Below are 13130 nucleotides of genomic sequence, written 5' to 3' on the forward strand. Positions count from 1 at the left end.
GCAGTTTAAATGCAGCTTCTAGTGAAATGATCGGTTATTTTCTAAAAAAAAATTGACAATTTATAACTTTTTAACATTTTAACCTCAAGAATTGTCTAGCTCTGCGTGAAATCCCATCTCATTTCCTCCTCAACATCAAAAACGTCCTCAAAAAACATAATTTCCTTTCGACTGAAAAAAGACATTTAATCTTGGATGACAAGAGGTGTGAGTAAATTATCTGTAAATTTTTATTCTGTTTACATGGTAGATTCTTAATCAGAGTATTGTCTTAATCGTGTTAAAATCGAAATATTGTTGTCATACTAAACATACTGTCACGTATCTGGTCTATCCTGTCATCATGAACTCTTGCACCACACTTCATGGACTTCATTCCCCACAAGCCACTGCATTCACCTGCTCTCACTTTACTGATTACCGCTCACAGCTGCAGCTCATCACACGGACAGCATTTAAGCTTCTCACACACACAGCCACCTTGCGAAGTCTTATTGTTCCCTATGGTCGTAATTCTGAGCGTTCCTTCCCGTGTTTGTTTTCCCGTGTGTTTGATTCCTGGACTCCCTCCCGTGTTTGATTCTCGCTGCCAGCCCCGACCTTTCTGCCTGTTTTTTGACGACGATTTCTGCCTGCCCCTTTGTTTTTGTTTGTTTTGTGTCATCTAATAAATGCTGCAAATGGATCCGCACGTCTCAGTCTGACTCCCTGTGACAGAAGACTTCGCCGATACTAGGATCCAGCGGCTTTATTCGTCAGCAGAACGACCACCCAAGAATGGATCTATCAGGAAGACTGTCCAATCCAGTAAGTTTGCTCTGCTCCATTTTTCAAGATGGCCGCCCCATCGAGGATTATGTGGAGAAATTCATTGCTTATAGTTACCTGGCACCTTGCGATGAAACTATGCTCAAGGAATGTTTTTGGAGCGGATTGGACACTGAGATCAGCTTGAACTTACCTGAGGAAGACCCCAGTTGGACCCTCACACAGTATATAGACTTTGTTTTGCTGTTTTGTGAATCTCCGTTTACTGTGGGTGAGGTAGAGCCTGTTCACAAGATGGCTGCCGCCACGCCAGAATCTGCACCCAAGGTGGCTGCCGCCACGCCCAAATTTGCACCCAAGACTTATCAAAGATTAATGTCTAGCGTGGAGGACCCACCGCTGCTGTCGGCTCGAGCAGCTGGTCTCCCAACCAGCCTTCCAGAGCCTCCGCTGGTCCCGCCCGGCCTTCCAGAGCCTTCGCTGGTTCAGCCCGGCCTTCCAGAGACTCCGCTGGTTCCGCCTGGCCTTCCAGAGCCTCCGCTGGTTCCGCCCGGCCTTCCAGAGCCTCCGCTGGTCCCGCCCAGCCTTCCAGAGCCTCCGCTGGTCCCGCCCGGCCTTCCAGAGCCTTCGTTGGTTCAGCCCGGCCTTCCAGAGTCTCCGCTGGTTCCGCCCGGCCTTCCAGAGTCTCCGCTGGTTCCGCCCGGCCTTCCAGAGTCTCCGCTGGTTCCGCTCGGCCTTCCAGAGTCTCCGCTGGTTCCGCCCCGGCCTTCCAGAGTCTCCGCTGGTTCCGCCCGGCCTTCCAGAGTCTCCGCTGGTTCCGCCCAGCCTTCCAGAGCCTCCGCTGGTTCCATCCAGTCGTCCTGAGATTCCTGTCTGCCCGGTTCTGGTCACGGAGGCCATGCATGGACTGTGTGGGTTCCCACCCACCCTCCCTGCTGCTCCAGTCCCGCCACCTCTGTCTCCTGACAGTCCCTCTGCTCACCCACATCCCACCTTCGGTGCAGAGGACTTGCCGTGGGACTGCCAGTCTCCATCGGTGTCCAGACTGAAGGATCCCTCACCATCACCTCCAGTCTCAAAGTCCTGGACTCCACCTCGGCCCTCCGACCCTGCGGCTCCACCCCGGCTCTGTGCTCCCTCGTCTCCGTTGTCGGCCGTCGGCCCACCAGCTCCTCCGGGCTCCATCGTCTCTCCGGCTCCGCCCCGGTCAGTCGTCGCCCCACCTTCGCCTCTGGACTCTACTCCTCCGGCTGCGCCTCGTCACTCCGTCCTGCCGGCTCTGTGGACCTCCTCCCTCCCGTGGACACAGCCTCGATCCTCTGTCACTCCGGCTCCGCTGCGTACCTCCGGACCTCCATCTCCGCCGGGGTCGCCAGAGCCTTGGGCTCCGCCTTGGCCCTCCGGATCCTCGGTGTCACCTAGGACCATCGACTCTCCGGTTCCGCCTCGGGCTCCACCGGCTCCACCTCCGTCGGTCGGCCCCATGCAGGAGCCAACCCTTCCCCCACCATGGCTTCTCCCTCTGTCGGCTCCGCCTCAGTTCGTGGTTCCAGTACCCCTACATGGACCTGGCCCTCCATCCCTCCCCCTGTTCCGCCTCCGCTCCACCACCCTCCAGGTTGTATTAGGTGGTTAGAGCGTCTGGAAGCCGCTCCTTGGGGAGGGGCTCTGTCACGTATCTGGTCTATCCTGTCATCATGAACTCTTGCACCACACTTCATGGACTTCATTCCCCACAAGCCACTGCATTCACCTGCTCTCACTTTACTGATTACCGCTCACAGCTGCAGCTCATCACACGGACAGCATTTAAGCTTCTCACACACACAGCCACCTTGCGAAGTCTTATTGTTCCCTATGGTCGTAATTCTGAGCGTTTCTTTCTGTGTTGGATTTCCCGTGTATGACTCTGGACTGTGTACCCCGTTATTGATTCCTGCTGCCTGCCATTGCGACCATTGCTTGAGTATTGAACTGTTTCCCGGATTACCTACGTTGTTCCTGTTTTCTGGTGTTTACTCTTGCCTGTTGACACATCTCAATAAATGCTGCAAATGGATCCGCACGTCTCAGTCTGACTCCCTGTGACACATACTGAATGCTTAGTCCTACATACATAATGGTAGTGTTGTGAATGTGTGTCAAAGACTGACACGAAAGAGAATACCTTGTTGAATAAAGTCAGTTTTTTGTTTGTTTGTTTTTTTGCGTAAAAAAATGTTCTCATATAGCTTCATAAAATTACAGCTGAATCACTGATGTCACATGGACTATTTTATTGATGCCTATACTACCTTTCTGGGCCTTGAAAGTGTAAGTTACGTTGCTGTCTATGCAGGGTCAGAAAGCTCTTGGTTTTCATCAAAAACATCTTAATTTGTGTTCTGAAGAACAAAGGTCTTATGGGTTTGGATCAACGTGAGGGTGAGTAATTAATGACATAATTTTCATTTTTGGGTGAGCTATCCCTTTAATTTGGTTCATACTTCAAAAGTATAACACTAGGTCTGAATACATTGCAGTAACAAATTATAGGAAAAGGTTAAAATAGTTATATATAATGGGTTGGGTTTTTCTCATGGAACACAAAAAAGTCTTCTTGCATCTATGCATTGATAAAAATGTAGGACGATCACTGTCAGTCTAGCTCAGTTCATTATAAAAATGTATATCATATCAGGATTTGAATCCAAGCCCCATGCACACTATAAAATTACACCACTAGACTATCATGACTCACAGTCTCAAGAAGAAGTGCCAGATCTGTCAGTGAAGCCCTCTCAAAAAAAGTAGGTGCATGATGCCCCTGGGCTTATTCCATAGAAAACAATTATTCATTGTCTTATACAGATCACTTTATATCCAATTACAAATGAAAAACTGTACCAAAAAGCCTTTGTAATATCTTTTTGAAATATATTATATTGTACTTGGGGGGTTTGGGGAGCATTCACCCTATCCATGTATATAAAAAAATCCCCTCATGTGTAAAATACTGGGTCGGTCTGGCTGCCTTTAATTATGAGCAGTGGTGCACTCAGGGTGTAACATGCTGTTTTACATCCTTTGCTTGAGTCTCATCAACAGCTTGGGTGATGCTAAAAATTAACTTGGCTAGGTTTCCTGGTGGGTGACCTTCTCTCGATCAATTTAGCAGTTGTCTTGGCAATAGGGTCCCTATAGTTTTCTGGCAAATATGCACAGAATTAGCATGAACCTCTTTTATTTTTAAGTGCAGGCAGCTGTATGACTGGCTAACAGTGTTTTTTGTACATAATATGCAATGCAGTGAGCTCTTTGGGCTGTGCTTAGTGTCTTGCTAATATGAGTTTTTTTTCTGTTAGCTGTGCAGTATATTAAAAGGATGATTAAAGGAAAAAACTGAAGAGCATAATGGATAGCAGTTATCATTGACTTTGAAAGAAGGGTTAATGTTTCATAGGCCTGGGTACACTTTCTGCTAAAAATCACTGGAGAGAATAACGTATCAAGGCATTGAGTAATGTTCCTATTAGGCTTCATGATGCATATCTGTCACAGAAAAGAATTCCTTCCCAATCTTCCTATATGAAGGTCAAGTTCTCATATGGTTTGTCTTTAGAACAGTATTCTCATGCTAACTGCTGGGCCGGCAAATTCTGTGTGGACGCAAAGCTACTGCTTTAGGACATTGTTCACGTTTTCAAAAAGTCTCAGCACTACTGCTGGAAATAAAAACATCTTCGAGCAATTTGGGCCTGTTTTAGATGGGCGACACTGTTCTCTTTCTGGCACAGGCTTGCTCAAGCTGTTACTGGAATAAGACAATGTCTGTTACTGGCACTGGCTGGTTAGTCTGGCTATTGTTGCAGGTAGACCATCTCAAACTGTGCAGCCATGCCAAAACCAGCATGTAAGTGGCCAAAACATACGGCCCTCAAGGCTTTTTTGCTTCTAGAATGAGGGACTGGTTTCATCCAAAACAGAATCTGACTAACCAATGAGCTTTTGTTCACATTTCCCGAGCCGCTGTGGCTGTTTAATTCACCTCGTTGGTGGCACTAAAGCCATTTGCAGACACCAGCAGTAGAGTCCTTCCCTGGTCACTTTGGAAAGTCTGCTAATAATAAATGTGCATATATATGTGCATATAAATTTGATATTCCTGCACTGGTGCTCTTTAATGCACACACACAAAAAAGAAATATCTTTCTCAAAATGCAAACTCACTTTTACTTGGATTTTATGGACTAAATTTCCAAGCTATTAGGACATTAGTTTTGATTTATCTTTGTAATATGCTGATATGCCTCCTATATTTTATATTATCATACTTGGTGGTTTTTGCAATTTCATTATTTATTTATATAACTGTACTTTGTGTAATATCATGGGATCTCGGTTATACTTGCCAATTCATTTCGACTACACTTAACTTTCGACTTCAAAAGTTTGGGGTTGATAACATTTTTAAAAATTTCTCTCTTATGCCTACAAAATCAGCATTATTGTGATATAATTTTACCGTTTCAAATATTTTTGAATATCAACTGAATATATTTTGAAATGTAGTTTATTTCTGGGATGGAAAGCTGAGTTTTAGCAGCCATTACTCCAGTCTCCAGGTCACTGTAGTGTCACATTATTCTTTAGAAATGATCCTAATATGCTGATTTGGTGGAAATGTCTTATAAGTATCGGTGTTAAAAAAAAAGTTAATATTTGTAAGAAAATTTTGATAATTTTTTTTTAGGATTCTTTGATGAATATAACATTTAAAAGAGCAGAATTTGTCTAAATTAGAGATATTTTCACACAGAAAAGTATGTCTTTGTAATCTTATAGACCCTAAATCATTGATCTCAGTGTGCTACCAAACAGCAAAATGCTTTTTAACCCAGATGGTTTAAAATGTTTACCAAATAGTTTAGCTAATCCGTTCTGTATTTTTCAGCAGATATACCACTATTCTAATGTGTTTTTTTCTTTTTTACCTGCTGTTTAACAGTAAAGATTTGGCTCATACAATTTCAGTGATACCAATGGCTGAGGGAGAATTTAAGAGCTGGTAGTGTTGTATTGTTCAACGCGCATTTCAACCTGCTGAGACTGTAGAAAAAAACACTGAGCTCAGATAGTCTGTCAGTATAGCTTTCTGTAATCAGCTCACCTGCCAGCAATGTAAGTCTCAGTTGTAGGCTACACCAGAACTGAACAAGCATTCAATATTTTTAGGGAACAAACAATGTCTTGCATAATTTTTTAAGCCTTAACAAATTTGCATTTTAGCTTTAGCATTTTGCATTGACCTCTTGACTACACAGACTGCTTACAAAGGTCAAAAGACATTTAGATGCAGTCAGACGCTTTATGACATGCTGGCAACCACAAGTGTCCTCGTTAATCTGCTGACAATTGTGAAATATAATTAATGCAGCCAGCATCTGTTTGGGCTGCAGACTGTGACAGTGGGAGTCAATGATGTTAAAGATGGATGGCTCGCTCTAGACCGATGCTGATAGAATCAGATATTGAGAGCTTTCATTTCCCAGCAAGTGTAGGAGTGAGAAAGCTATTTATGCTTATCATTGAGAGCAGGATAATACATTTACACTGATACCAAATACATATTATCATAGAGGGACCGTTTTTGACAATTAATCCTTTGCTAACACATCTACACAGACTGCAGAACAAAAACAAAAGCCACATGAGCTTAATGAAAATGGTTATTGAGAAGAGAAATGAGAGCAAAGTTCAGGAGAGACACTGAATTATGAACTAACATGTAAATCTAAGGAAAACTACTAACGGAAAGGACATGATTTGAATTAGAGTGTGCAAATCATGTGTACCATGTTCACATTTGAAAATTTGGAAGACAATGTGTTTCTCTGGTTTTAACGTAAACATACATGCTTTCAAGACATGCACGCACTGAATAAACCATCAAAATGCTGTTAAAGGTTCACGTTGAGCTGCACTGCTGGAAATTGGTGTAATATGGAAAATTCTTGGAGTAAAACATGATTAGCATATAGATTTTGCCCCATAGTGCACTCTGTGTGTAAACACCTTCACTACCGTTCTGGTGGTTTATTTAATGTACTGTATGCATGTCTGTTTGCATACAGAAGGCAAAACCAAAGACAAAGCAAACACACTTCCAGATCTTTTCTAGTAACAAGCTACTGTACAATGTAGCACTCTATGCTTTCTTCAGTCAAAAGATAAGGTTTTTTGAGGAAAACATTCCAGGATTTTTCTCCATATAGTGGACTTCTACAGGTATCAACAGGTTGAAGGTCCAAATTGCAGTTTCAAATGACGGACAATTTTCGGTTAACGCAACCTCTGATATATACATATCCGAGTCCTGATCATGAAGTAACGTCCGATTCCAATCGAAAAACCACGTGATCGGGCCCGATTTCCGATTACGTGATCGGATCAGGACATCCCTACTTCAAAAGGCTCTACACGATCCCAGTCGAGGAATAAGGGTCTTATCTAGCAAAAAAAAAAATTATAATTTATATACTTTGTAACCACAAATGCTCATCTTGCACTTTTTTTTTAAATGACAGATCGTTTTGCTAGATAAAACCCTTATAGTGGTGTAAGACCCTCGGCTGGGATCCTGTAGAGCTCTTTGAATCTGCATTGAAACTGCAATTTGGACCTTTGAAGTCCACTAATTTGAGAAAAATCCTGTTATGTTTTCCTCAACAACCTTAATTAAATTTTCAGACATGAACATTTTGGATGACATTGGGGTGAGTAAATTCTGGATCCAAGCCCCATTCTGATTTTTATTCGGGAGTGAACTAATCGTTTGAGTTTGAAAGTCTAATGGTCATTGCACAATGAGTCCGAAATTTTCATATGCGTTTTTTTCAGTGTTCTCATATTCGTCATCCTTTTCTATCAAAATGCTTGTTACGGATGCAAAAACGCAGAAAATCGAACCTGATCCGATTTTTCTTTATGATGGGCGAAAGTTTTGTAGGCAATGTGTAAACTTGATTGTCGTAACGTTAGGTCGTATTCATTTTTAGCCTGCAAAAAATTTCGGACAAAAATGGCCTTAAATCATTCTATTGAACAAGTCTGTTTGTAAGTTTTGAGGAAATGAACTGATACACAAAACCGATTCAATGATTTGACTCACTGTATTATGTACTATCATTTGGGTTTGGTTACATGAATTAGAGTGTTTTGTTTTATTTCAAAGTGTGTAAAATTACCATATTTTAATAAATGCTCTAACAAAGTGTAGCGGTGTAATCCGAATTACATTTCTCACAGCTAATGAGAGTTTTTTAATTATGATGTAGATAAAAAATGAGAGAAATAGAGATCATAGTCAGGACGAATGAATGGGTTAAATCATAAAGGGCTTGAATGCTGCTGTTAGAGCGTGTGACAGTGTGATCAGCATAATCCCTGAGGAGCTCTGATGTATTACGGCTGATATGTAATAGACACGCCGGGAGAATAAGACACTCAGATGTATGAAAACAGCTTGATCCTCTTCATTTGGCTGTTAAATCAGTATTACAGGCATCTGTTCACATACATGATATGAGTGCAGTCAAGTCAGGTCACGCAGAGGGGTTTTGCAGCAATATGGAATGATATTTTACCTCATCTGCACTCAACCCTAGTTTTTCTCATTGAGCTGGAAACATTGTTCAGCTCGCTCCAGCTTGTTGTGGACACCATTTGAAACCGAATGGATTCACTAAATGAACACAGCCTCCGATGCGCAGATGGCTGGAATGCAGTGATTATTGTAATCACTTGGCGGCCAGTTTTCACTGCGTCCTCACTTGCTCTACAGCAGATTAGGGTTTCTTGCTGTGCACTGGCGTGGAGATGTGGAACAATGGGGAGAGAGTCGGAGTCCAAGCAGATCTTCTCCCCTGCCTTATCCTGGATCAGCGGCCTGTGAGTGCTGACACGCTCAGATCGCTGTACTCGTAATCTGCCACTCCACGCTGGAGGCACAGTAATCCTTAAACGCAGCTCAACAAGCACACAGGGAGAGCTGGGGCCGCCACAGGCTTTCTCTAAAAGGTTCTTGTCATCACCCTTGTAAGTTTGTGCAGTAATACGGAAGTAATCAACTTTTTGATCCCTTTCCTTTCATCAAAAGATTCAAATGTGTTCAATAATTTGAACATGGATCAGCATGAGCATCTCTGAGTTTTATGTAAATTACATTGATGCTAGTGAGTTTCAGAGAGCGTGCTCAACACATTAATTAATTCCCTTACATGTCCAGTAAAAAAAGAAGAAATTTGGGAATTACCAGTCAGAATTTTCTCTGTCATCAAATCTTTCCAATTTGCATATGCCATAGAGTTTTCTTTTTGTCTTTCTGACCTTTTTCCCTTCTTTAGTCATACAGGTATTGACTCCTTTGGTTAAACTTGATAATAAGTGTGTTACAACACTAACACTACTAGAGTATGACGCTTGGGAAAAAGAAGTGGCCCTACAATTTAGCACACTTTTAAAAAGAGAACTTATTATAGAAATAATATACTTAAGTGCAATTAAGTATAAATGCACTACAGTTAAAATTATGAACAAGTACTTGATTATAAGTGCTTTTTAAAACTCTCAACGTTACGCAATATGATATCTAGGAGGAAAAAAATGATTTCTTTGACCAAACATTTGAACAAATAGATTTATCATATTTTTGATCTATTGCACATCTCATATTTAATAAAACCAGCTGTTGCTCTCAGGCAACACTTTACCATTGTGGATCGCAAGTATAACCAAACTGTCATATTTGTTATCATACCAAAACATTAGGTTATTTCAAAGTAAAAAAAATTAAAATCACCATAACCTTATGCTAATATGCACCTTATCCTTTCAAGCATGCACATACACACACAAGCACATGCATGTGAAATCTCATTCCTCACTTATGACCCTCACTGCTTGTGAAAGTTGAAAAAGCAATTCCTCTCAACATAAAAATCACAATATGTGCAGATATTGTAAATTAATTACAATTGTTATAAATGCATTACAATATCAAGCAAAAATGCAAATACATTTAGATAGTTCTGACTCTTTTCCATACAAATATCATATACATGTATTCTATCCTATGTGCCTGGTATGGCCATATGTGATTCCATTATGTTACAGTGTTGCCTTGAGGCGACATGCAGTTTTTTGCCATTTCCTATGATATATTTGATGAGATATTATGTAAAGTTTTAGAAAATACTACTTTACTAACCAGTGAAGGGGGCTGATGAAACTGATGAAAAAAATGTTCTTTTCATTGGAGAAAATATGGAGTCATTTGACAAAATGGACCCCTGTGGGTCATGTGACCACTTTTTTGTAATTTCATTTATTAGTATTTGACTTAAATTTATTTTGAAAGTAAAACTTTTCATTTGACATTATTGCAGAGGGCGCTTTTTAAAAAGTGTGTTAACAAACAGTTATAAAAGTGTATTCTTTAGGTACAGTTAAGTGGCTTTTTATTTTATTAAAGGGGTCTTCGGGTGCAAAATTCACTTTTACAAATACAATAATCACTTTCTTAAATCAGACTGTTAGTGAGTGATTCCTGGCAGAATGAGGTAGTTCTGCACAAGCCCCTCCCACAATTGTTGATTGACACGAATATCTTATTTTAGTGAGTGAGCTGTGAACTGTCTGCCATTGTTTCCACGCCGGAGCAGGAGTAGACAAGTATGTCTCTGATTGAGCGATTGATTTTGTTTTGTTCTTTGATGTAATGAGCATGAAATCCGTAATTTCATCATTTGTCACTCGTCCCATCTGAGCCACTGAAGACGCAAAGGATTAACGTTAGTTTTTGATGGGAATGTGCCCACCGGTCTACCTAAATGTGTCTATGTTCGCGTGAATCATTTGTGATCCAGCTTCACCTACAGAAGAAGCGAGTATTGGGTTTTATAGGAATGTTTGCAAATTGCCTTTCCTAATAATGTGCTAGTTAGCAAGTTCCGTTGCTAAAGTTTACAGTCTCTCTAACTGCTCGTCACTCCACGAAAGAGAGGGGCGGGGTGAGCAGTGCTCATTAGCATTTGAAGTGACAATATACGTCACGACTAAACATGCATCATCGTTTTCAAATATCTCCATTTTCACAGTCCACACTACAAAGCGAAAACGGTGTTTTCAAATGTATCAATTATCCAGCATTTTCAAAAAACTTTGTTTATGTCAACAAAAATGCTGTCTTAGTGTGTACGAAAGGCCAAAATGAAGAGAAAAAACTGCACTTTCGAATGAAAACATGGCGTAATATATTATCTGCAAGCACAGTTTTTTTAAATTACATTTTATTTTTCTAAAATACATTAGAACTGAACATTCAATACAATTAAGTGCACTTCTTTTTCACAGGATGAGGTGAGGATTGTCTCTGACATTATAAACCATACAAAACTAAAACCCTTCCCTAAACACTATTAGTCTTCATCTCATGTGCGCGCACACCATTTACATGCTTCTTCACAATAGAACAATTTGTTTCTTAATTTGTAAAACTTTTTAAATTAGCACCAGATCATAAAGAAATGCACCTTTATTGTTTACTGTGTATGCATACCATAATAGCCATATTTCTAATAAATGCCAAATACAGTTTTTCCTGTTAAATATGAGCAAAATTACATCTTGCAAAATTACTCAAAACTCAAATTCCCATAAACGGATGAACATTCATTACTTTTGTCAGAGGAATTCGTGCAAACTCAGATTTGTAGAGTCTGCTTGAATTAGAGCTTTTCATTTCCTAATTATTAACGTTTCATGGCAGCCCTCGCAAAAGTGGTTTTGTTGTCTACTATTGTTAGTCTCATCACTGGGATTCTTCAAAGGTCAGGAGAGCTTGAACATAGGAATATGACAAGAAGAGATTCAGACACTGCAGTGACTTCACATATGTATGAAGGTCAAAAGTGGTTAGCGCTTAGCAGGAGGCTAATAGCTGAACATATGTCATCTAAATTTAAAAGGAGGGGTTATCTGGAGCATGCAGCATTTGTCTGTGACGTTTTCTGTGATTGAAATACTTATTCATATATGGAATGTATAGATCAGAACCTGTGAACTTACAGCAAGTGATGGCTATAATTGCATGATGTTCATAGCTATCAATTTATTTAAGTGCCCTTATAAGCCTTTGACTCTTGCTTGTAACATTGGACGGCAAACATAAAATATGTCAGAATGTTTTTAAATGGAAATGTCTTTATGGAATGCAACACCGGTAGGGAGCTCACCGAGAAATCCCAAGTGCAATTATTGATATTCAATTACCCTTTCATATCTCTTTCTTCCTGCCTCAAGGCCTTTGCTTGCAATGCAAAGTAATTCACATCATTCAGGGAGAAGTAATGAAAACCACAGTGAAGGAAGCTGAGCATCTCTAGCAGACACCCAAGAGAAGGTTCAAGAAGAGTTTGGTGACATGTTAATTAGGTTCAATCAGATTTTAACTCATTGATTAAAAACATACGGTTGTCTTTACAGTTCAGAATGGCACATGCGGTTTTTAATAGTAGGTTTTAAGTAATTATATCCTGAAGCCATTGGAGGTCTTATTGAGGACACTTCATGTGGGACGTTAACCTTGTAAAATGAATTTTAATAGGCAAGATTTTTGCTAAACGTTTTTTTTTTTTTTGGAAATTTCTAGATTAATGTGGTTTTGTGAATTTTGTAAGTTAATAAATTATTTATTTTTCACAGTATAGTATAAATAGGTGATTAATTGTCTTATCTGTGAACTTTACATGATAATATAGCACATAACCTTTTCCATCAAACAAAAGTAAAGACCCCTACTGAGTTGTAACCCTAATTATGACACTTTTACCAAAGTACAGCAGTATATTTTGCAGTTACCATAGAGATAACCTTCAGCAGTTGCTTTCTTGACCCAGAAACCTGTTTTTCTCTCCATCTCATTTTTAAGCTTCTGACCATGAAGCCATTATTTTTTTATATAATTACAAAGATTACACAACCTTTAAATCATGTAAAACCATGTCAATGCCAAATATTCTTTCTGTGCATTTGTTTAATTATTTAATTAGCAGTTTAACTAGGTTTGATATGAACAAAAAGAGGTGCATAAAGATGGATTCGCCACAAAGTTCCACACTATATAGATAATTTGAAGGATGTATTAGTGATTAAATCTGATGGAAGATGATCTGAACAGCAAAGGAAGTAGAAGGGTTTCTTTTCACATGACCTAATGTGTGTGTGTGTGTGTGTGTGTGTGTGTGTGTGTGTGTGTGTGTGTGTGTGTGTGTGTGTGTGTGTGTGTGTGTGTGTGTACCTGGTATTCATCACGTTGTGGGGAC

General features: G+C 40.3%; 1 protein-coding gene across 1 annotated transcript in view; it reads left to right on the forward strand.

Annotated features, from left to right (window-relative positions):
• Window positions 1-8635: 8635 nt before the first annotated feature.
• The window catches only part of LOC141340129 (contactin-associated protein-like 5), a 46841-nt gene continuing 42346 nt past the window's right edge, over window positions 8636-13130 (forward strand). The window contains exons 1-2 of the mRNA XM_073845058.1: window positions 8636-8697; window positions 9153-9160. Coding sequence (XP_073701159.1) covers window positions 8636-8697; window positions 9153-9160 — 70 coding nt within the window. The remainder of the gene's footprint in view (window positions 8698-9152; window positions 9161-13130) is intronic.

Source organism: Garra rufa, chromosome 8, assembly GCF_049309525.1.
Source record: "Garra rufa chromosome 8, GarRuf1.0, whole genome shotgun sequence".
In the NCBI taxonomy this organism is placed as follows: Eukaryota; Metazoa; Chordata; class Actinopteri; order Cypriniformes; family Cyprinidae; genus Garra; species Garra rufa.